Genomic DNA, 23,003 nt, shown 5'->3' on the forward strand with positions numbered 1-23,003 from the left:
CAAGAATGGGCTACCAGTCAGCCATTTCTTCAGAACTCAGTGGATTTGCTCATCAACCACTGAGTTTAAAACCCAAGCTTATGACTTGGCTCTCTGGTTTTTTGAGAGAGGTTATCCATTATCCTTAGTTAAAACAGCCTACCATTTGGCATTGTATTCACATTGTATGTCATTATTGGAATACCATGAAAAAAGCATTGTCACACAGAATGTTTGTGTATTACAGCATTCTAATAAAGCAGAATTGATAGCCCAGAGTATTCATCATCATTGGCATTTTCTTCAATTTCCTTCTGTTTTTTCAGATGATTCTTTGATTTCTTTAAAAAAAAAAAAAAGGACCAAGCATTAAGAATCAAATTGTATGTGCAGCATTACCTGCAACTACTAATACACTGGATACGTCCCATCAAACAGGTAATTTGTGTGGAACATGTGATATGTGCTCCACCACCCTTAAAGGTGCTACCTAGCAAGATCCTGTTTCACTTACTTTTTTCAAAGATAATCTTACACTGATAGTAATTCGCAGAATATACCATAGTTTATGCTTCACTGCACATGGCCGCAATTGTATGACGTACATCAAGATCTATTAAAGCGCGCCTGCGAGAACATCACAGTAGATTAAATACAAAACAATTATTCGCACCAATTGTTAAGCATTGTTTACAAAATAAACACACATTTGAACAACTGCTTTGGACTATCCTAGATGCTGTCATTCCATCAGACAGAGGTGGAGACATTAAATCTTTATTAAATTACAAAGAACAACGTTTCTTTCAACTGTCCTCCAATTCCCCAAATGGGATGAATGAGAACGTAGAATGGATGTCATTATTATGATTGGTGCAATACTCACGTGACGCGTTCCAATGACTGTCATCCTTCAAACCTTTTCCATTCAGCATTTCAACAAGCTTGACTGGCTTATTTCAAATTTGGTCACTTCCTATTGGTCTATTTCTATTCATCTGAAGGGTATAAATAAGTACAAACAAGATGGCGGATTTTAGTTAAAAATGGCATGACTGCCATTTAAAGTGTTTGATGAAAATCAGGATTTCTCAACCAAGACATGTATGTTTTATTGTGTAATAATGATTATTCACTTTTTAAGTAATTTTTAACAAACTTAAACTTTCTTGTTTTAGGAAGCATTGCCACAATCTACATTTAACTAAGACACAGAGCATCATTATGAATTCATGCCGCATTAGCCCCTGAGGAAGGAGGTTTTCGAAACATGAATCGTGTCAGACATCTTGATGAGAATAGCGTGCATCTTGATTAGAAAAAGTTGGCATGAGCTCCATATACTGTTAAACTAAGAAATTACTCTAAGTGTCTTTGGTTAACTCTTAATGCAACCATTTTAATTGCATATTGAAAAAATGAAAAAAAAAACCCCCAGATTAAAAAGACTGATGATTAAAATATCCTTGGGCGCAATTTCATCTTAGTGCTTTAAGTACAATTAATATCCTTATAAACCACACATAAGTGAGTCTTTGGGTGCCCAACTACATATGAAGGTCTTTGTATACCAGCAGTTATGAGTTTTTCCATGTATATGGATTATTTTGATATGTGTTTGTAGTCATGTTCGAGTATATCGGTTTGTCCACAGTTTGGCTTTTCCAGAGAATACTGTCGGGTTGATGTCTGGGCAGGGCTATATGTCCATGACGTCAGTTAGTCAGCTTTACTCTGTCTCCATCTGCTGGTAGAAATGCATAAACCCCACTGATGTGGATTGGCCTGCCTGAGTGCAGAGGAAAGGAAATTATCAGTTAGTAGTATTTTCTCCTTCAACTAGAATAAACTCTCTTGTCTTTTAGAAGCAGGAAATAATTAATGTGATACCTTCGAATTATCAGAGAAAGGAACCTATAAATATTTGTAGAACATGTCTTTATTTGTTAGAACATGCTGGAAATAATATATTTTCTCTATTTGTTCTAAGGTAAAACTAGCAAGTTTTAATATGGAACCTTCTGGGAGGTCTATGTCAGGACTCAGCACCCCAGAAGGGTTGGTGTCACCAGTTCCTTCTCAGCATAGCACTGCAAAGAAACAGGTATGAAAAGTGCCTAGATAAATCCTTTCACTAGCAAAACTGATTTTTTTTTGTCTTGCTCCTTTAAAGCTTGGTTTTAAGATTGGATTCTTTATACTTTTTAAAGTAGCAGTTTTAACTCAGTTTAAACATTTTGGATGTTTTAAGCTTTGCTATGTGGTTAGAGTCCTAAAAAAGTAACACTAAGCTTTTGTAAAACAGTACACAGAATATATGTGCTCATATATTGGACAGGTGGCAATGGACTCAAAAGGGGTTGAATTAGCACAAGTCTGAAACTTGTGAGCAGCAGCACCAACCATCAAGACACTGACAGATGGATATTCTGTATAGGATTCCCCCCGCACCCCTTCTTTTATCGGAAGTATCCACAGTCGGTTCAGTATACTCCAGTGTGATTTTTTAAGTTGCTGGCAGTTTCTTAATGGTCTGTTTACATCTTGTCAGCTGGAGTGTGATTTATAATAGGTTGAATTACTGTAAGTAAAGCAGAAAAAGCTTTTTTGTGCAGTCTCAAAATATGGAAAAAATGTGAAAATAACAGTATCCTATTTAAGCACCATACAATTACAGGAAGCATTTTAACTTAACTTTGAATTTGGTTAAGTGTTTTAATAATTTCTTCTGTTTTAACTGTTGAAAAGTGCAAAGTGATGCACATAGGGAAAAGTAACCACAATGTAGTTACATGATGTTAAGTTCTGACTTACTGCCCAGGAAAAGGAGTTGGGCATCAGAGTGGATAACAATTTAAATTCTCGGTTCAGTGTGTGCTGGTGGTCAAAAAAGCAAACAGAATGTTAGGAATTATTAGGAAAGAAATGGAGAATAAAACTGCAAATGTCCTACCGTAATGTCCCTGTTTCGCTCCATGTTGTGGCTGCACTTACAGTATTGTATGCAGTTCTGAGGTCTGCATTTCAAGAAAGATATAGTTGCATTGGAAAAGGTACAGAGAAGGGCAACCAAAATGATAAAGGGGATGGAATGGCTCCCCTACGAGGAAAGGCTAAAGAGGTTGAGTTTGTTCAACTTGGAGAAGAGAAGTCTGAGAGGGAATATGATCGTGGTCTGTCAAATCAGGAGTGGAATGAAACAAGTAGATGTGAATTGGTTATTTCCTAGCGTATAGCAGATGGACTCAGGACCAATGGGTATAGTGTGCTCCTGATAGCAGTTGGAGACGGAGTCAGATTTCAATCTGACGTCAGCAGTACATATACCCGTGCCTGAGGCTCTGTTCTTTAGTTTTTTCCGTCTCCATAGCAGTTCGGGACTTCTCACACGCTTGCACAGCGTTAGAAAACCAAACAAATTTAAGGAAGAAACAAAAACTTACCTCCAAAACGAGCCCCGCTCTTCTGCGGTGATACCTAAGGGTCCCTCCCCCAGTCGAGATTTCCTGAGGTGATTTCCGAGATCCCTCAGAAGTAAGCCTCGGTCCCGGCGTGGACTTAGCCCCTGGGAAAGGGAGCGGCTGAGGGGCAGCCTCGGTCCAGTAGCCGACCCAGCTTGGACTTAGCCCCCTGAAAAGGGAGCGGCTGAGAGGCGGCGGTGAAGGTAATTCTCTATCCCCCTGCAGCCGGAGACCGTCCGGCAGAGGACCGAGAAGCACCGAGACACGGTAAGGTAGAAAACTTTCTCTAAGTCTCTGGTCTCCGAGGCTCGGACAGCCGCACAGATCGTCCCTCCGGCATCTGTACAATCGGGTTGAGCAGTCCCGCCCAGGCTAGACCCTGATCCGGCAAGAGGGTCCTCCCACGTGGAAACCCTCTGCGGGGGCCGCCATCTTACCGCGTAGTTGCCGGCGCCTTCCCCCTCCTCGGTCACCGCATCATTCGCACAACTGAGCCATGTGCACAACGGCCAGCCGGGCGCACGGCGGCGCGCGCATCTGCGCCGGGCGCACAGCGGCGCGCGCATCTGCCGCTCCTATGCACATATAACGTAGGCGCACCCGGAGCGCATAACCAGGCATCCCGGCACGCACACCTGTACAGGCTACATGTGCAAATCATGGCACCGCCGTCCAAGATAGCTAAAGGTCCAGCCTCTGCCCGGCATGCCACCTGAGAGCGGCGCAGCTCGAAGTGACCTCCGCCCTGTGCCGGCTATGCGAAGAAGCTCGGGGGGAGCCGAGACAAGGTCCCCCTCAGCCTGTAGAGGATTCCGGATCCAGCGAGACTACCCAGGACCTCTCTATTCCCGTCTCAGCCCCTCCACAGTGGGGGCCCTCTGGAAGCGCCATCGGACCCAGTGCGGTCCTAGGCAACCTCTCCTGGGCGGGATTCTTCGCTGAGCTGCAATCCTACATCCATGCACAGACAGGGCCACCAGCGGCACAACCACAACCCCCACCGGTGGTCCAGAACCTCCCAGGCCCCTCCAGGCCTCCACCAAATGAGCCTCCCCTGGACAAATACCTCCCCTTAGGGGACACAGATGATTCGGAGGAGGAATCAGAACCCCTGGAAGAGGGGGAACTCCCACCAGGAACGGAACCGTATCACTCCATGATGCGCTTTTTCCCAAAAGAAGAATTATCAGACCTTGTAGTCACAAGTGTGAAGGCATTGGCCATCCCAGACACATGCAACACAGTGGAGTCCAAGGCGAGCCTCTTCCTGGCCAGGCTCCGCCAGACCTCACACCATTTTTCTACACTACGGGCTGTACAACAACTGATCGATCTGGAATGGTACGCTCCAGAGGCCACCTTTAAGGGAGGTCGAGCCCTAGAAGCTCTCTACCCCCTGGACCCCGCGACGAAGGAACTCCTGAGGTTTCCCAAGGTTGATGCCCTGGTTTGCACCACTATACCAGTTGAGGGAGGAGCTTCACTCAAGGATACCAATGACAGACGGCAGAAATCCATCCTCAAGCAGTCCTACAATGTATCAGCTATGACCTTACAGATCGCTGCCTGCTGCGCCGTGGTATCACGCACCTGCCTGGCTATGGCCAGGGACGCGACTACACCAATCGAGGCATTAGACCCAGCAATATCATTCCTCATGGATGCGACCTCAGACCTAGTACGCACCTCAGCCAGGAGCCTCTCGTCCATAGTGGCAGCCAGAAGACAGCTCTGGCTCCGAAGCTGGTCAGCCGACATGACCTCTAAGACGAGGCTCACGAGAATGCCCTTTAGAGGATCACTCCTATTCGGAAGCGACCTGGACAAATTAGCCGACAAATGGGGCGAATCCCCAGTACCCCGTCTACCGGAGGACAGGAACAAGAGGAACCAACGCCCCTCTCCCCAGGCACCCAAGGGCAGAGGATCCCAGCGTTATAGACAATACAAAAACACTTACCAAGCCCCCGCCCCGCTGGCAAGGGGCAGTCCTTTCGGAACAGACACAACAAAAGAGGAGCCGGCTAGGGACCAAGCCCCAGCCGCAACACGCAATGAGAATCAGTAGACCCATCTACAGGAAGAGATCATAGGGGGCAGGCTTGCCCTATTCTACCAAAAATGGGTTGAAATAACGTCGGACAATTGGGGCCTATCCATCATCCGGGAGGGATTACTACCTGGGCTTCCACAGCATCCACCCGGACAAGTTTGTGATCTCTCCGTGCCACGACTCCTCCAAGAGGAAAACAGTGGAAACCACACTATCAAAACTCCTCGCCTTAAAGGCAACACCGGTGCCCACGCACCAACAAAATTCTGGACAATATTCCATCTACTTCATCATGCCCAAGAAAGAGGGAACATTCTGGCCCATACTGGACCTCAAGACCGTCAATTGCTACCTGAAGGTACCCCGCTTCCACATGGAAACCCTGCGTTTGGTCATAAAGGCTGTACAACTGGGAGAATTTCTGACCTTCCTGGATCTGTCAGAAACCTATCTCCACATACCGATCCATCGCATCCATCAGCGTTTCCTACGCTTCGCGATATTGGGCAATCACTATTAGTTCCAGGCCCTACCGTTCGGTCTAGCTACGGCTCCACGAACGTTATCCAAGATCACGGTGGTAGTAGTGGCGACACTGAGGAAAGAAGGCATCCTCGTGCAGAGGAGAGCCATCAAGCAACCGCCAGAGTCAAGGAACCTACTGCAGAGCCTCGGGTGGGTCATCAACACACCCAAGAGCCACCTGCAGCCCTCCCAATCCTTAGAGTACCTGGGAGTCCGGTTTGTCACCAAATGGAACAAGGTCACCCTTCCCCCTACAAGGAGAAGGAGAATGATGGAACAACTACGAGCATTGTTGAACTCCACTCTCCCCACGGCATGGGACTAATTCCAAGTTCTCAGACTCATGGCATCAACCATAGAAGTCGTTCCGTGGGCAAGGGCCCACATGCAGCCCCTACAGCATTCCCTACTGTCACAGTGGAATCCGATGTCTCCAAACTACTCCGTCCCCCTCCGGCTACCGGCAAAAGTTCGGAACCAGCTACAATGGTGGCTACAAGAAGACCATCTGAGCGAGGGAACATGTCTATCCCCACCGGAATGGACCTTGCTCATCACGGCTGCGAGCCTGCAGGGATGGGGAGCCCACTGCCAGGAACCTAACGGTTCAAGGGCAATGGGACAAAGAAGAGTCGGCATGGAATATAAACCGACTGGAAGCCCGAACAGTCAGACTAGCCTGCCTATGGTTCAGTCACAGACTCCGGGGCAAATCAGCCAGAGCCATGTCTGACAACACCACAACAGTGGCCTACATCAATCGCCAGGGGGCAACCAGAAGCCAGCAGGTGTCCCTGGAAATAGAGCCCCTAATGACATGGGCAGAATCAAACCTACAAGGGATATCAGCTGCCCACATCGCGGGAAAAGACAACATCACTGCGGACTACCTCAGCAGAAAGAGTCTGGATCCAGGGGAATGGACACTGTCCACAGCAGCCTTCTAGCGGATAGTAAACCACTGGGGAACCCCGACCATGAATCTTCTGGCAACTGGGTCCAACACCCAGGTTCCCAAGTTCTTCAGCCGAAGACTGGAACCGCTGTCCCAGGGAATCGACGCCCTCGTCCAGACCTGGCCACAGGAGGACCTACTGTAAGCCTTCCCTCCATGGCCACTACTGGGTGGAATCATCTGCAAGATAGTACACCACAGAGGGTTGGTACTTTTAGTGGCCCCGGACTGGCCAAGAAGACAGTGGTACGCGGACATGCGAAGACTTTTGGCGGGAAACCCTCTACGCCTACCTCCACACAGGAATCTACTCCAGCAAGGACCGATCCTCCACGAAGACCCAACGAGATTCTCGCTTACGGTCTGGCCATTGAGAGGTCTCGCCTGAAAAAGAGGGGATACTCAGGACCAGTGATTGACATACTGCTCCGAGCACGCAATTCTCCACCTCCTTAACATATATATGAATATGGAGAATATTTGAAGCCTGGTGCGAGGACCACGACATCCTTCCGCGGACAGTCAAAATCCCCATGATCCTGGAATTTCTGCAGGACGGCGTGAACAAAGGACTGTCTCTCAACTCCATCAAGGTACAACTAGCTGCCCTGGCCAGCTTCAGACTCAGGGTGGACGGCACCAGCCTAGCGGCCCACCCAGACGTCTCCCCCTTTCTAAAAGGGGGCAAGCGCATTTAGCCACCCCTAAAGTGGCCGATACCCCTATGGAATCTTAATCTAGTATTAGACTTCCTAGCGGGAGCCTCGTTCAGACCTACGGCTCCTGACCTTGAAGACGGCGTTCCTCGTGGCAATCTGTTCAGCACGTCGAATCTCCGAACTTCAAACACTATCTTGCTGAGAGCCGTTCCTCAGATTCACGCCGGTATCCATACAGCTGCGCACTGTACCCTCCTTCCTACCAAAGGTGGTTTCTCACTTCCATCTAAACCAAACCATCTTGCTACCATCTCCAGAAGAGCATAAGGACTCTGAAGACTCACACCTTCTTCGCCACCTGAATGTCGGCAGACTCCTAGTCCGATACCTGGAAAGATCGGAACCTGTACGGAAGACGGATCATCTATTTGTTCTTCACAGCGGGAAGAAGCAAGGGGAAGCGGCCTCGTGGGTGACCATAGCCCGCTAGATCAAAGAAGTAATCAAGGCGGCCTACGTAGAGGCAGGCAAGCCTCCACCTCTACAAGTCAAGGCCCATTCCACAAGGGCACAGGCAGTGTCCTGGGCACAAACCAAGATGCTGTCACCTGCAGAGATCTGTCGGGCGGCAACGTGGTCCTCCATCCACACCTTCTCGAGATTCTATCGCCTGGATGTTCAGGCCAAGGAGGACACAGTATTCGCAAGGGCAGTACTAAATAGGCCACAGGCAGCCTCCCGCCCGGTTCGGGAGTAGCTTTTGTACATCCCATTGGTCCTGAGTCCATCTGCTACACGCTAGGAAATGAAGAATTACTTGCCTGATAATTTAATTTTCCTTAGTGTAGACAGATGGACTCAGCACCCCGCACATGGCTGCCTCGTAATCAAGAACCCTCGGGGGAATCTTCCCCCCCGAGAGCAACACAAGCACGGGTAAGCCAACCCTTATCGCTAGTTCAGACACCCATATTACCAGGTGTCGGCGCTTCTCGGTTGAGTGTCCTGGCGGTCTCCAGCTAGAAACCACGTCAACCAATCCGAGTAATCAAGAATCAAGTTAATCAAGTTACTCCAGTTAATCAAGTTAACCTAGTTAATCAAAATTATTCAAACACACATATATCCATAACTGCTTTTCGAGGAGAAAACTGAAGAACAGAGCCTTGTACACGGGTATATGTAGTGCTGACGTCAGATTGAAATCTGACTCCGTCTCCAACTGCTATCAGGAGCACACTATACCCATTGGTCCTGAGTCCATCTGTCTACACTAAGGAAAATGAAATTATCAGGTAAGTAATTCCTTCATTTTACTCTTTCAAAAATATGCAAAGACAAAGGGGCACTCCATGAAGTTAGTAAGCAGTACATTCAAAACAAGTTGGTGAAAATTATTTTTCACTTAATGCACAGTTAAGCTTTAAAATTCATTTCCAGAGGATGTCGTTGAGGCAATTAACGTAGCTGGGTTTAAAAAGGGTTGTACAAGTTCCTCCTAGAGACGTCAATAAACCGTTATTAACTAAGCAGGCTTAAAAAATAGCCACTACTTAAAACTGCACAATGGCAGCATGGGATCTATTTACTGTTGCTTAGCATTCAACCAGGTTAATCCACGACCGGTGTGTTATATACCTCTACCAGCAGGTAGGGACGGAGCAAAGCTGACTTCATGGTATATATACCCCTGCTCTGACATCGGCCTACCAGTATTCTCCGAATCCAGCAGAAGGTAGACGTGCATCTCCTTACTGGGGATTGCTTGTTTTTTTTTAAAAAAAAAAAAAGAGAGGAAAGAGAAGGATTAATCACGCATCGCTTCTCCTGAAGTGATATCTGGTGATCCCTCTGTTGAGTCCTCGGTCTGGTAGCCATTTCCGGCGAGGACTTAGCTGCCAGGAGAGAATCAGCTGAGAGGCTAGCAGATGCAGGAAGCAGAGTATGGCGGTGAAGGCATTAGCCCTCTCCCCCTGCTGCTGGAGATCAACTCTACTCAGCTGGAATGGGCTGAGCTCAGGTTAAGAGTTTAAAAAAAAAAAAAAAAGAGTAAGGAGAGAGAGATTTAGGGATTCCTTTGCCCTCTTCTGTTTCTGATCTCCAAGCCTTGGTGTGCTGATCCGATGAACATTCCCATCTCTGTGGGGGACTTGGGGAGTTGTGATTTGGTGGGTTGAGCAGCCTTTTGGGCTAGGCCCCGCTGTCAGGCTTCAATGGGACGCCGCGTGGTAGGCTGCAATGGCGCTTGCGTGCTTTTTGCCTGCACAAGTCACCCGTGAAAGCAGTGTCTGACTTTGGTTCGCACCTGTGTGTACAGGCTGAGTGTTCGCCTGGACCATGTGGTTGGATGTCCAAGTTTTTGGCTTGGGTGTCCTGTCCAGGCTTGCTGGGTATAGGCGCATTGTTGGACACACAATTGTTCGTTTGTTATTGTAGTTGTTGTTAAGCATGCTGCCTCTGGATGCTCTTTTTCCATGGCGCCGGTAACAAAGAAGCCTAAGCACCATGCGATTTTGTACTGCTTGCCATATTCAGGGATCATAGCTGGGGGTCCACTCTAATCTTTATCAGCGCTGCTTGGAGTCTCAGGGCGAGTTGTCTTCAACTGATTTTGCTGAGCCTGGCCCTTCCCAGCAGGTTACAGGAAGGGAACCGGAGGGGGACCTGTTAGAAGTTTTGCCTAGTTTTGAGACTCCCCTAACTGGTTTGTCAGCAGGAGAGGGCAACTCAGTGGGTACCAGAACAACCCCTGGTTTTGGTATAGACCCTTCTGTCTTAAGAACATAAGAAATTGCCATGCTGGGTCAGACCAAGGGTCCATCAAGCCCAGTATCCTGTTTCCAACAGAGGCCAAACCAGGCCACAAGATCCTGGCAATTACCCAGGTTCTTGTGGAATTTTTTCAAGGGCTGTAGTCCCTTCTACAGGCACATTTGGCCAAGCCGGCCAAACCTGAAAGTTCAGGATGGCAGGCTGTGGAATTCCACAAGTCTATCACTGCTGGTAAATGTTGGAAGGTGTCTTGGGCTATTGCGGGTCACACTAATGGGAACCCGGATGGCACGGATGAGGAAAGCGATCCTTACTCCCTGGAGGATAGAGAAATTACTCCAGGGTTGGAACCTTATAGAAAAATGTTGCACTTCTTTCATAGAGATGAGTGGCCGGCACCAATCTCTCAGACACTGAAGATGCTGGGAGTACCAGGTTCTGATCCCATGTTTGAGCAAAAGAAGAATCCTTATTGGTTACTTTGTGTAAAGCATCATATTTCTTCTATGTTATGGATGCTATTCAAGAGTTGATTGATCATGAATGGGGCACTCTGGAAGCTAATTTTAAAGGGGAACAAGCCTTGGAAAGTCTGTACCCCCTAGATCTGGTGGTGAGAGAGCAGTTGCGTTTTCCAAAAGTGGATGCACTAATGTGTTCCGTCACCAAGCGGATGACCATTCTGGTAGAAGGAGGAGAGGCATTGAAGGATGCTCAGGATAAGAGAATTGAGGCTATCCTTAAGCAGACCTTTGAGGTAGTGGCAATGAATTTGCAGAAAGCCTGTGAGGGAGTTAGATGATCAAGGGGTTCAAGGGCACTTAAAGAAGATAAGGTCATCGCGGAAAGATTAAATGATTTCTTTGCTTCGGTGTTTACTGAAGAGGATGTTGGGGAGATACCCGTTCCGGAGAAGGTTTTCATGGGTAATGATTCAGTTGGACTGAACCAAATCACAGTGAACCTAGAAAATGTGGTAGGCCTGATTGACAAACTGAAGAGTAGTAAATCACCTGGACCGGATGGTATACACACCAGGGTTCTGAAGGAACTCAAAAATGAAATTTCAGACCTATCTGTGATTAGTAAAATTTGTAACCTATCATTAAAATCATCCATTGTACCTGAAGACTGGAGGGTGGCTAATGTAACCCCAGTATTTAAAAAGGGCTCCAGGGGCGATCCAGGAAACTACAGACCAGTTAGCCTTACTTCAGTGCCAGGAAAAATAGTGGAAAGTGTTCTAAACATCAGAATCACAGAACATATAGAAAGACATGGTTTAATGGAACAAAGTCAGCATGGCTTTACCCAAGGCAAATCTTGCCTCACAAATCTGCTTCACTTTTTTGAAGGAGTTAATAAACATGTGGATAAATGATTTTCAGAAGTCATTTGACAAAGTTCCTCATAAGAGGCTTTTAGGAAAAGTAAAAAGTCATGGGATAGGTGGCGTTGTCCTTTTGTGGATTACAAACTGGCTAAAAGACAGGAAACAGAGAGTAGGATTAAATGGACAATTTTCTCAGTGGAGAGGAGAGGGGAGTGGAGTGCCTCAGGGATCTGTATTGGGACGTGTGCTTTTCAATATATTTATAAATGATCTGGAAAAGAATACGACGAGTGAGGTAATCAAATTTGCAGATGATACAAAATTGTTCAGAGTAGTTAAATCACAAGCAGATTGTGATAAATTGCAGGAAGACCTTGTGAGACTGGAAAATTGGGCATCCAAATGGCAGATGAAATTTAATGTGGATAAGTGCAAGGTGATGCATATAGGGAGAAATAACCCATGCTATAGTTACACAATGTTAGGTTCCATATTAGGAGCTACCACCAATAAAGAGATCTAAGCGTCATAGTGGATAACACATTGAAATCGTTGGTTCAGTGTGCTGCAGCAGTCAAAAAAGCAAACAGAATGTTGGGAATTATTAGAAAGGGAATGGTGAATAAAACAGAAAATGTAATAATTCCTCTGAATCGCTCCATGGTGAGACCGCACCTTGAATACTGTGTACAATTTTGGTTGCCGCATCTCAAAAAAAGCTATAGTTGCGATGGAGAAGGTACAGAGAAGGGCGACCAAAATGATAAAGGGGTTTGAACAGCTCCCCTATGAGGAAAGACTAAAGAGGTTAGGGCTGTTCAGCTTGGAGAAGAGACGGCTGAGGGGGGGATATGATAGAGGTCATGAGAGGTCTAGAACGGGTAAATGTGAATCAGTTATTTACTCTTTCAGATAATAAAAGGACTAGGGGGCACTCCATGAAGTTAGCATGTGGCACATTTAAAACTAATTGGAGAAAGTTCTTTTTCATTCAATGCACAATTAAACTCTGGAATTTGTTACCAGGGTATATGGTTAGTGCAGTTAGTGTAGCTGGGTTTAAAAAAGGATTGGATAAGTTCTTGGAGGAGAAGTACATTACCTGCTTATTAATTAAGTTAACTTAGAAAATAGCCACTGCTATTACTAGCAACAGTAACATGGGATATACTTAGTTTTTGGGTACTTGCCAGGTTCTTGTGGTCTGGATTGGCCACTGTTGGAGACAGGATGCTGGGCTAGATGGACCCTTGCTCTGACCCAGTATGCATGTTCTTATGCTCCCTGGTGGCTCGCGCTTCTTTGCTTCTATCTCAGGAGGTCGATGAGACTGGTTTGAATTCCAGGGCAGTGATGGAACCGGCAGCTGCCTTTTTGGAAGATGCGGGCTGCGAGCTTGTCCATACTTCTGCCAGAGGGGTTTCTTTGGTGATAGCGGCCAGGTGTCGGCTTTGGCTGCAGAATTGTTTGGCCGATGCAATTTCAAAGTCTAATCTTACAAAATTGCCTTTTAAAAGATCACTCATTTCTGGGGAGTGAGTTGGAAAAATGGTGGATAAGTGGGGTGAGTCCCAGGTTCCTTGCTTGCCAGAGGATAAGAAGCAGGCGCCACACTTGTTCGGCACGAGAGGTTATACTAGGAGTTTCAGACGTTTTCGACCCTTCAGAGGAGCGGCTTCTCAGAGGGCTAGACCTTTGGATAGGTCTCAGTCCTTTTGGCCCAGGCTGCCCAGACAGGGCGCATGCTCAGGTAGCGGTGCCTCCCGACCACCTCAGTGAAGGTGTACCGACCCACCTCCTGGAGCAGGAGATAGGGGGTCGTCTATCTCTGTTTTATCAGGGGTGGATCAGGATCACGTCAGACCACTGGGTTCTGAAGGTAATAAGGGACGGCTGTGCTCTGGAATTTCTCAACTTTCCTCGGGACGTCTTTATGGATTCTCCCTGCAGCTGCCTGCAAAAGAGGCAGGCAGTGGAGACTGTGTAGTAGAGGCTCTGAGCTTGCGGGCCATGATTCCAGTGTCCGAATCACAAGAAAATATGGGCCGTTATTCTGTTTATTTTGTTGTGCCTGAGAAGGAGGGGTCTTTTCGGCCCATCCTGGACTTGAAGGGAGCCGATTGTCATTTGCGAGTGACTTGTTTCCGCATGGAAACCATATGCTCGGTGATGATGGCAGTACAGTCAAGGGAGTTTCTTCCGTCTCTGGATTTGTCAGAGGCGTATCTACATATTCCCATTTATCTGGAGCATCAATGTTTTCTGCGGTTCACCATTTTGGACGACATCAGTTTCGAGAGCTACCCTTCTTCAAGGCAATGGTGGTAGCAGCAGCATTGAGAAAAGGGGAGCATACTGGTCCACCCATACCTAGACTGGCTAATTTGGGTCAAGAAATTGGAAGAGAGTCTTCAATCCTCGTGCAAGGTGGTCTCCTTGCTCAGGAACTAGATTGGGTGGTGAACTTAGTCAAGAGCAATTTAAAGCCATCCCAGATGCTGGAGTATCTTGATGTTCATTTTGACAAGAAGCAAGGCAGGATTTTTCTGCTGGAGATCTGCATTCAGAAGCTGATGGTTCAGGTGCGACTATTAGAACATAAGAAATTGCCATGCTGGGTCAGACCAAGGGTCCATCAAGCCCAGCATCCTGTTTCCAACAGAGGCCAAACCACGCCACAAGAACCTGGCAATTACCCAAACACCAAGAAGATCCCATGCTACTGATGCAATTAATAGCAGTGGCCATTCCCTAAGTAAACTTGATTAATAGCCGTTAATAGATTTCTCCTCCAAGAACTTATCCAAACCTTTTTTGAACCCAGCTACACTAACTGCACTAACCACATCCTCTGGCAACAAATTCCAAAGCTTTATTGTGCGTTGAGTGAAAAAGAATTTTCTCTGATTAGTCTTAAATGTGCTACTTGCTAACTTCATGGAATGCCCCCTAGTCCTTCTATTATTCGAAAGTGTAAATAACCGATTCACATCTACTCATTCAAGATATCTCATGATCTTAAAGACCTCTATCATATCCCCCCTCAGCCGTCTCCTCTCCAAGCTGAACAGCCCCAACCTCTTCAGCCTTTCTCCATAGGGGAGCCGCTCCATCCCCTTCATCATCCTGGTTGCCCTTCTCTGTTCCTTCTCCATCGATAGATAGAAACAGTTCGCCCGACAGTATGGTCTTACTTGCAGATGCTCGGTTTGATGGCGGCACCCTAGAGGTGGTTCTGTGGGTAAGGGCACAAGTGCATCCTCTTCAGTGCACATAGTTGCCTGGTGGAATCTACAGTCTCTGGACTACTTGATATGGTTTCATTTACCAGTGGAGATCGGCATCCAACTGAAATGGTGGGTGCAGCCGGATCATCTAAGGAAGGGAGTTTCCTTGCAAGCTCCAACTGACTGATGCTCATGACGGATGCAGGGTTGGGTGGCTCACTGTTAGGAGTTGATGGTGCAGAGGCGCTAGAGTGCAGAGGAGTCACTCTGGAGCATTAATCGTCTGGTAGCGCATGTCGTTCAATTGGCATGCTTGCGGTTCGCCAACCACTTGCAGGATTAAGCAGTCCTAGTAATGTCAGATAGTGGTTTCTATCAATCACCAGGGAAGCATCAAGAGTCAGCAAGTGTTGCAGGAAATACATCATGCAATACGAAGGTTCCTTGTTTCTTCAGTCACAGACAAAATCCAAATTTCCTGGGCATTGATGCTCTAATACAGGAGTGGCCGAAGGGAAAGCTTTTGTATGCCTTTCCCCCAGGGCCCTTGTTGGGCTGGTTGGTTCAGAGGATTGAGAGGCAGACAGAGATGGTGCTTTTGGTGGCTCTCGACTGGCCCAGAAGACTGTGGTATGCAGATCTGCAGAGACTTTCTTTTCTGGTTCCTTTCTCTGTTTTCCACTCCAAAGAGATTTGTTGCGACAGTGGTCTATTCTTCACGAGAATTTGACTCTATTTTGTCTTACGGTATAGCCCTTGAAAGGGCTGTGTTGCTGAAGCATGGATTTTCCACTGCTGTGATTTCCACCTTGCTTTGAGCTCAGAATTTCTCAACCTTTTTTGCCTATGTTTGGGTTTGGCAAGTATTTGAAGACTGATGTGAGGAATGAGGATTTCATCCTCTTTCGGTTAAGATCCCACTCATTTTGGACATTTTGCAGGATGAGTTGATTAAAGGATTGGCCTTTAATTCTTTGAAGGTACAGGTGGCATCTATTGCCTGTTTCCAGAACCAGGTGGACCCTTGTCAGCCCATCCGGATATGGCTCAGTTCTTGAAGGGGGTGAAGTATCTTCGTCCTCCCTTGCGGTTGCCGGTGCCTTTGTGGATCCTTAATCTGGTTCTGGATTTTCTGGCGGGTCCCACCTTTTGATCACTGCCTAGCCTTTCCTTGAGGTTATTTACTTTGAAGACTATTTTTCTTGAGGCAGTTTGTTCTGCGCGGAGGCTTTCTGAACTGCAGGCGCACTCTTGCTGGGAATCATTCCTCTGAGTGACTCTGGGGATGGTCCAGCTGTGAACTGTTCGTCTTTTTTGCCAAAAGTGATTTTGGACTTTCACTTGAATTATTCGATTTCCCTGCCGACACTGAACAGGAAAGAGATGTGGATGAATATCATTTGTTGCGGACCTTGGATGTCAAGTGACATCTCTTGAGGTATTGGAAGTGTCTAGACCTCTTAGCAAGACTGACAGGCTGTTCGAACTCCACGGTGGGTTGTAAACAGGGTGAGCCGGCGTTGCGGGCTACAAATGCTTGCTGGATTAAGGAGGTCATCACAGCTGTGTATGTGGATGCTGAGTAGCCGTTACCTAAACAGGTTAGGGCTCATTCCGCTAGGGCTTAGGCAGTGTCATGGGTGGAGCTTCGATTGTTGTCTCCCGTCAAAATTTGCTGAGCGGCGATGTGGTCCTCCTTGCACACTTTTTCCAGGTATTACTGTCTGGATGTGCAGGCCCGGGAGGACGCATCTTTTGCACATGCGGGGTTGGTTGAACCCTGGGCAGTCTCCCACTCTCTTCGGGAATAGTTTGGGTACATCCCACTGGTCATGGATTAACCTGTCTGAATGCTGAAAAATGAGAAATTACTACTTACCTGATAATTTCCTTTTCTCTATTAATCCACCTTCCCGCCATTGGCTTCAGGTTTGTGGTTCTGTTATCCTCCTGAGTGACTGCATTCCAGGGATAACTGGTGTTAGTTTCAGTCCCTAGATTAGTGATTTTACACTCTTTGGCTGAGCTCAGTGTTTCCTGTTGCTTAGTGGTTGTTTGTTAATAGTTATAATCAAGTACAGTGGACCCTTGACTTACAACCAGCCCTCTGGAACGAATTGAGTTCGTAACTCAAGGGCTCGTTGTAACTCATTTCCCCTTCCCAGCATACTCATTCCTCCCCTCCTGATACCTTGCTGTAGCCAGCTGAGTGCTAAACTCCCTTTCTGCTGCTGCACAGAAGCTTCCTTGGTCACCAGTGATGCTGTTGCTTGCTGCAATGCCGTGTTGGGTCTGCCTATGTGCTTCTGTGAACATTTGCAGCTCTGGGTGCACCTGAGATGGACAGGCCTCATCGGCGGCAGCAGCAGCAGCCAATCACTGCAACATTAGAGCAGAAGTCCCACCCACCAAGCCCAAAAAACCGCGATTGACAGGAAAAAAACGCCCAATTAGAAGCAACCGCACGCACGAGCGGATACACATGACCTTGGCCGGCATTCAGGTTGTAACTCAAGACTTTGGTTGTAACTTAAAACTAAAATTTTGGTTGTAACCCAAGTTGTTCGTATATCAAGCTGGTTGTAACTCAAGGGTCCATTGTATTGTTAATTTGTCCACAGTTGGCTTTTGCAGTGAATACTGGCGGGCTGATATCAGAGCAGGGGTATATATACTGTGACGTCAGTTTTGCTCAGTCTTCATCTGTTGATAGAGGTACATAACCCACTGGTCGTGGATTAACCTGTCTTCACTGGAGAAAAGAAAATTGTCAGGTAAGTAGTAATTTCTCATTTGGGATCTTAATAGGCAAAATAGAATTGAGCAGATGAATTATATATCACACTCAACCTAAAAATGTTCATGCAACACAATGAGAGATGTTGCAAAATATCCACAAATAGTGAAAAAAAAAATACAAATTTTATTATAGTGACTTCATTTCATAGAATGTTGTACTAATATCAGTACATATATAGATTACAAAGTTATCCAAAATATGTTCTGATTACAGTATTTTAACATTCATGATTATAATATATAGCTTTCTTATCATGACATAATATCTCTCATCTAAAAAATTCACATATATAAAACAACCCCACAAATATAAAACCCAACCTCACAACATACCCCATTCATACCTCTTTACATTCAGATATATATAAAACCATAAAAATATGGTGACTTCCAAAATATATTCTCTGTGCGTAATCTCAAGGGCTCTTCTCCCTCATTCACGGGTGACACGCCCTTCTGAAATGTATGAGATGTTTGGATCAATGGTACATGTTGTTGTCTCAGTAAATCCCAATTTTGTTTGATGTTTCAAAAAAAATCCCCAACAAGAGACTCTTGTTTCGCCTGACTGGGCTTCCTTAGGGGGGCAATCTCCCTATAATCATAATAATTCTAGATAAACAGCCGCGCGCATGTTATAAAATCCGGGGTCGGCGCATGCAAGGGGGTGCACACTTGTGCACCTTGCGTGCGTCAAGCCCTAGGGGAGCCCCGATGGCTTTCCCTGTTCCTTCCGCCTGGCCCCCAGCCCTACCTAAACCTCCCCCCCAACCTTTATTATTCAAGTTGCGCCTGCCCCCGGGCTGGTGTAGGTTGCGCGCGCCGGCCGAGTGGGCTTTTGGAGGCCTCTGCCATGCCCCCGCCCCGCCCCTTTTTTCAAGCCCCGGGACATACGCGTGCCCAGAGGCTTGTGCGTGTCGCCGAGCCTATGCAAAATAGACTCGGCGTGCGTAACGTAAATCCAGCGCCATATGACTAATTCTTCACTCTCTTGAAACATCTCATCTGTGAAATGGAAGCAGAAAAAATAAATCAAAACTTTGTTTAAATATGCATAATATATAAACTAAATTTCTTCTTTAAATGCTGCTTATGTCCTATTCATAAACAGATCAGGTAATCTGCTGCTTCGCGAGCACTCTCACAATGAGCCAGAAATGTATTTTGATGTTTTAATGTAAATGTATCCCATGCATTTGATGTCCATTTTTAAATCTGCTAACCCAACCAACAATGAGAGTGTATCTATTTCATGAATGCAGACCACTCTATTTCACTATCAAGACCAAATGTCGTCAGTTTGCCAATTATAAATGAAATGTTCATATTGCCATAATCTTCGAAAGATGTCGCCCCTAGGGGTACCGTCTAATTGTTTAATTACAAAGAATCTTACATCCTCCACCATATGTTGTGATGCTAAACTCCAATGAGATACAAGCGGAACATATTCTTTTAATGTCCGAGTGCTGCTCTTATGTTTAATAATTCTCTGTTTATTTTCTTACTTAGTTTGCCCAATGTAATTGTAAGAACATGGACATATCACAGTATATATAACACATCTTAATTTACATGAAAAATGACCTGGCAATGTTTATGGGCAAGAGAGACTCCTATGGGAAAAATGTCAGCTAGCACATTATTTCAAACCCGTCACACTGAGGAATGTCTGGATTCCCCGTGCCTTTCTGATTTCTTTGACTGTTCTGTGTTTAATTTGCCATCTAAGGTGCTTTCAGTGGTCATGTTTTACTTTAATTTGTAGATTTTTATATACCGTTGTTTGGTACTAGCCTTCACAACGGTTTACAGGTATAACATAAGACATAAGACCAGTTTACAGTTATAACATAAAACATAAGAATACATTTGTAAGACACAGAGAGGTAACTCAATGATATAAAATTATTAATACAACAAACTGTAGATAAATAAACATATTCAACATGTATATATCAAATAACATAAGATTAAACTAAGATAACTTAATCACCAGGTAAATTGTTAGAATAGAGATTTAAGCTTCATAAGTCATAAAAATCAACCTTAGTAATGTATCTGGTAAAGATATAGATGAGTTTAGTGGAATAGTCCTGTATAGTTCTGTGACGTGGTGTGGAGAGTGTGGAAATGTTAACCATGTTGAATAAGGTTATGTCTTTCATACCCACTGAAAAATATGATGCCTTTTCTACTCGGGCGGAGTTACAAAACTTTTTTAGGTGAATAAGATTGGCTGATCTTTGAAACAAAAAAAAAAAATAACCATATGGTAGGACATTCTTAGTTGTCTAGACCATCAGCATGGATGCCTGTAGAACCTCCTTACCCTTTAATCATAGCCTTTGAATCATTAGTGTTGCAGGATTTGAAGACTTTGGAGACTGAAAAAGAAGGATAAAATTTAACCTGATTAGAGATGAAATTTTGGCTATTAGACAATTGCAGGAGGATAAATCTATTGTAATACGACCCGCTGATAAAGGTGGAGCCGTAGTGGTATTGGATGATAGCATGTATACATGGGAAGCAATTCAACAATTGAGTACCTTATTTTTCGCTCCATAAGATGCACTTGACCATAAGATGCACCTAGGATTCAGAGGGGGAAAATTAAAAAAAAAAAATGGTGTGCTAAACCGGCTCTGTTCCCGGGCATCTGTGTCTTTGGAGCAAATTAGGGGAGTGCATAAAATTTTTTTTTTCAGGTCTGGGGAGGGCCATTTTGGTCCACTCCCCGAATCAGAAAACTTTTATCGTTCTCTTTCTGTGGGAACCCCCCCAAAACCCCCCTCCCATCCCAACCCTTTAAATTTAATTAACTACAACCCCCCCACCCTCCTGACCCCCCCCCCCCAAGACCTTCCAAAAGTCCCTGGTGGTCCAGCAGGGGTCTGGGAGCATCTCCTGCACTTGGGCCGTCAGCTGCCAGTAATCAAAATGGCGCCGACGGCCCTTTGCCCTTACTATGTCATGGGCTACTGGTGCCATTGGTTGGCCCCTGTGACATAGTAAGGGCAAAGGGCCGTCGGCGCCATTTTGATTACTGGTAGCCAACATCCCAATTGCAGGAGATCGCTCCTGGACCACCAGGGACTTTTGGCAGGTCTTGAGGGGTGGGGGGGGGGGGTCAGGAGGGGGTTGTAGTTAGTTTTTGTTTTTTTTATTCGCTCCATAAGACACATAGACATTTTCCCCCCACTTTTGGGGGAAAAAAAGTGCGTCTTATGGAGCGAAAAATACGGTAATTCAGAGGTTTATAATGTATTACATCATGATCCTACTTTGGATCTTCAATTTGAAATTAAACAGATTTTAGACCGGTCTTTGAAAACTAAGGTTATTACAGATAAAGAGTACTGTTTTTTATATGAACCTCATCCTTCTGTTCCTTATTTTCATACAGTTCCAAAAATACATAAATCTTTAGTGGCCCCTCTGGAAAGACCCATTGTATCAGGAAAATGATTTATATTTGAATCAATGTCCAAATGTATTGATGTGTCACTAGATCCCCTTCATATGTAAGGGACTAGACAATTAATTCATGCTTTAGACACCATGGTAGAAGTAGAATCTGATTGTTTATTAGTACCTGCGGATATCATGTCCTTGTACATGAGTATTTCACAAGATGGAGCATTATGTATAATACATCAAACATTGAGTGAGGTAGAGGTATCTTTTTGTCGTAGCCAAGTGATTATGCAGTTAATTACCATAGTTATTACCCAAAGCTATTTCACATTTAAATAGTTTTTTTATCATCAGATTAAGGGGATCCCTATGGGGTCACCTTTAGCGTTATCAGTCACTGGTTTATATGTCGCTTCCTTTGAAAAAGATTATTTCCTAGCGTGTAGCTAGATGGATTCAGGACCAATGGGTTATGTGCTCCCCTGCCAGCAGATGGAGATGGAGTCAGGTTTCAAAGCTGACGTTGCCCTAGATATACCCCTGCAGTGACCTCAGCCATTCAGTATCTCTCTATCTCCTAGCAGATGTGGATTGTGTCTTCCCTATCGGGAGCACAGTACTCTTTAGAAGAGGAAATTTTATCTTTAAATTGGAGAAAGATAGTGCCCCACTCTCCTGTGGTGATACCTAATGGTCCCTCCCCCAGTTGAGAATTCCTGAGGTGATTTCTGAGATCCCTCAGAGGTGTGCCTTGGTCCAGTAACTGGTTCCCGGCATGGACTTTGCTGCTGAAGCAACTGAAAGGCAGTGGGTACGGGAAGCCAAGCACAGTGGTGATGGGATATGTCCTCTCCCTTGCAGCCAGAGACTGTTTCTATACTCAGCCGGTAAGCGCTGAGTCCAGATAAGTAAAAGAACTCCTTTGATTCAAAGACGTGAAGGGCTCCGGTAAGTATTTCCTTTGGTCTCTTGCTTGGCGCACTGTACTGTCGACGTTCCTGATCCTGTTGGGGCAAGGGAACGGGGTTTCCGAGCGGGTTGAGCGGCCCTCCGATGGGCTAGGCCCCACTTCAGGTTCGGCGAGGCGCTCCACATGGCAGGCTGCGGCGGCGCCATCTTGTGAACGGTTTTGTGCAGCACCATTTTTCCCCATAGACCGTCGGTACGCGAAGTGTGAGCTGGACCTACTGCGTGCATAGTTACGTGCTCATCTATGCGCATAACCACGTGCATAAACACACGAATACCTATGCATGTAAGTACACGCATACATTTGTGCACAACCAGACGCTTATACTTACGCGGTCAGAGCAGATTTGTGTGCGCTCAGGTTCAAGCGCTAGCTGGCTGAACACACAAGCTGCACTGAACTATGGCTCCGGCAGCAAAGAAGCACAGGCGACACTCTTTGTGCCGCCTGCCATATTAGGACTGTACAGTCTGACCTTAAATCCTTCCTGTGTCAGCACTGTGAGGAGGCCCAGGGAGGGCTGGACTCTCAGAACTTCTCCAAACCTGGCCCTTCCCAGTTGGAGGACAGGTCATCCATGACCTTACCCATTAGTACCCTGGATTTGAACAATCCCAGGACTGTGTCCTCCTCCGGAGAGGGCAGGTCAGCGGCGCCTACCCCTGTTCCTCCTGGCCTAGGCATGGACCCGGCGACCTTCTCTTGGGTGGAATTCTTTCAGGGCCTTCAAGCCTTTGTTCAGGTGCAGTCAACTGCAGGCCCTTCCCGGACTGAGCCCACCTGGGAAGGCCTTGTCCTCCCAGCCCTATTAGCATGCCTCGGGACATGCTTCGCCTCACCAAGGGTATCC

At 46.0% G+C, this 23,003-nt stretch overlaps 1 protein-coding gene across 1 annotated transcript in view; it reads left to right on the top strand.

The window, feature by feature from the left end:
- Positions 1–322: 322 nt before the first annotated feature.
- Positions 323–23,003, top strand: part of SFR1 (SWI5 dependent homologous recombination repair protein 1) — a 51,981-nt gene continuing 29,300 nt past the window's right edge. Inside the window, exons 1-2 of the mRNA XM_029610330.1 lie at positions 323–417; positions 1,970–2,083. Of these exons, the coding sequence (XP_029466190.1) occupies positions 1,991–2,083 (93 nt within the window). The 5' untranslated portion in view covers positions 323–417; positions 1,970–1,990. The remainder of the gene's footprint in view (positions 418–1,969; positions 2,084–23,003) is intronic.

Source organism: Rhinatrema bivittatum, chromosome 7, assembly GCF_901001135.1.
Source record: "Rhinatrema bivittatum chromosome 7, aRhiBiv1.1, whole genome shotgun sequence".
Classification (NCBI taxonomy): domain Eukaryota; kingdom Metazoa; phylum Chordata; class Amphibia; order Gymnophiona; family Rhinatrematidae; genus Rhinatrema; species Rhinatrema bivittatum.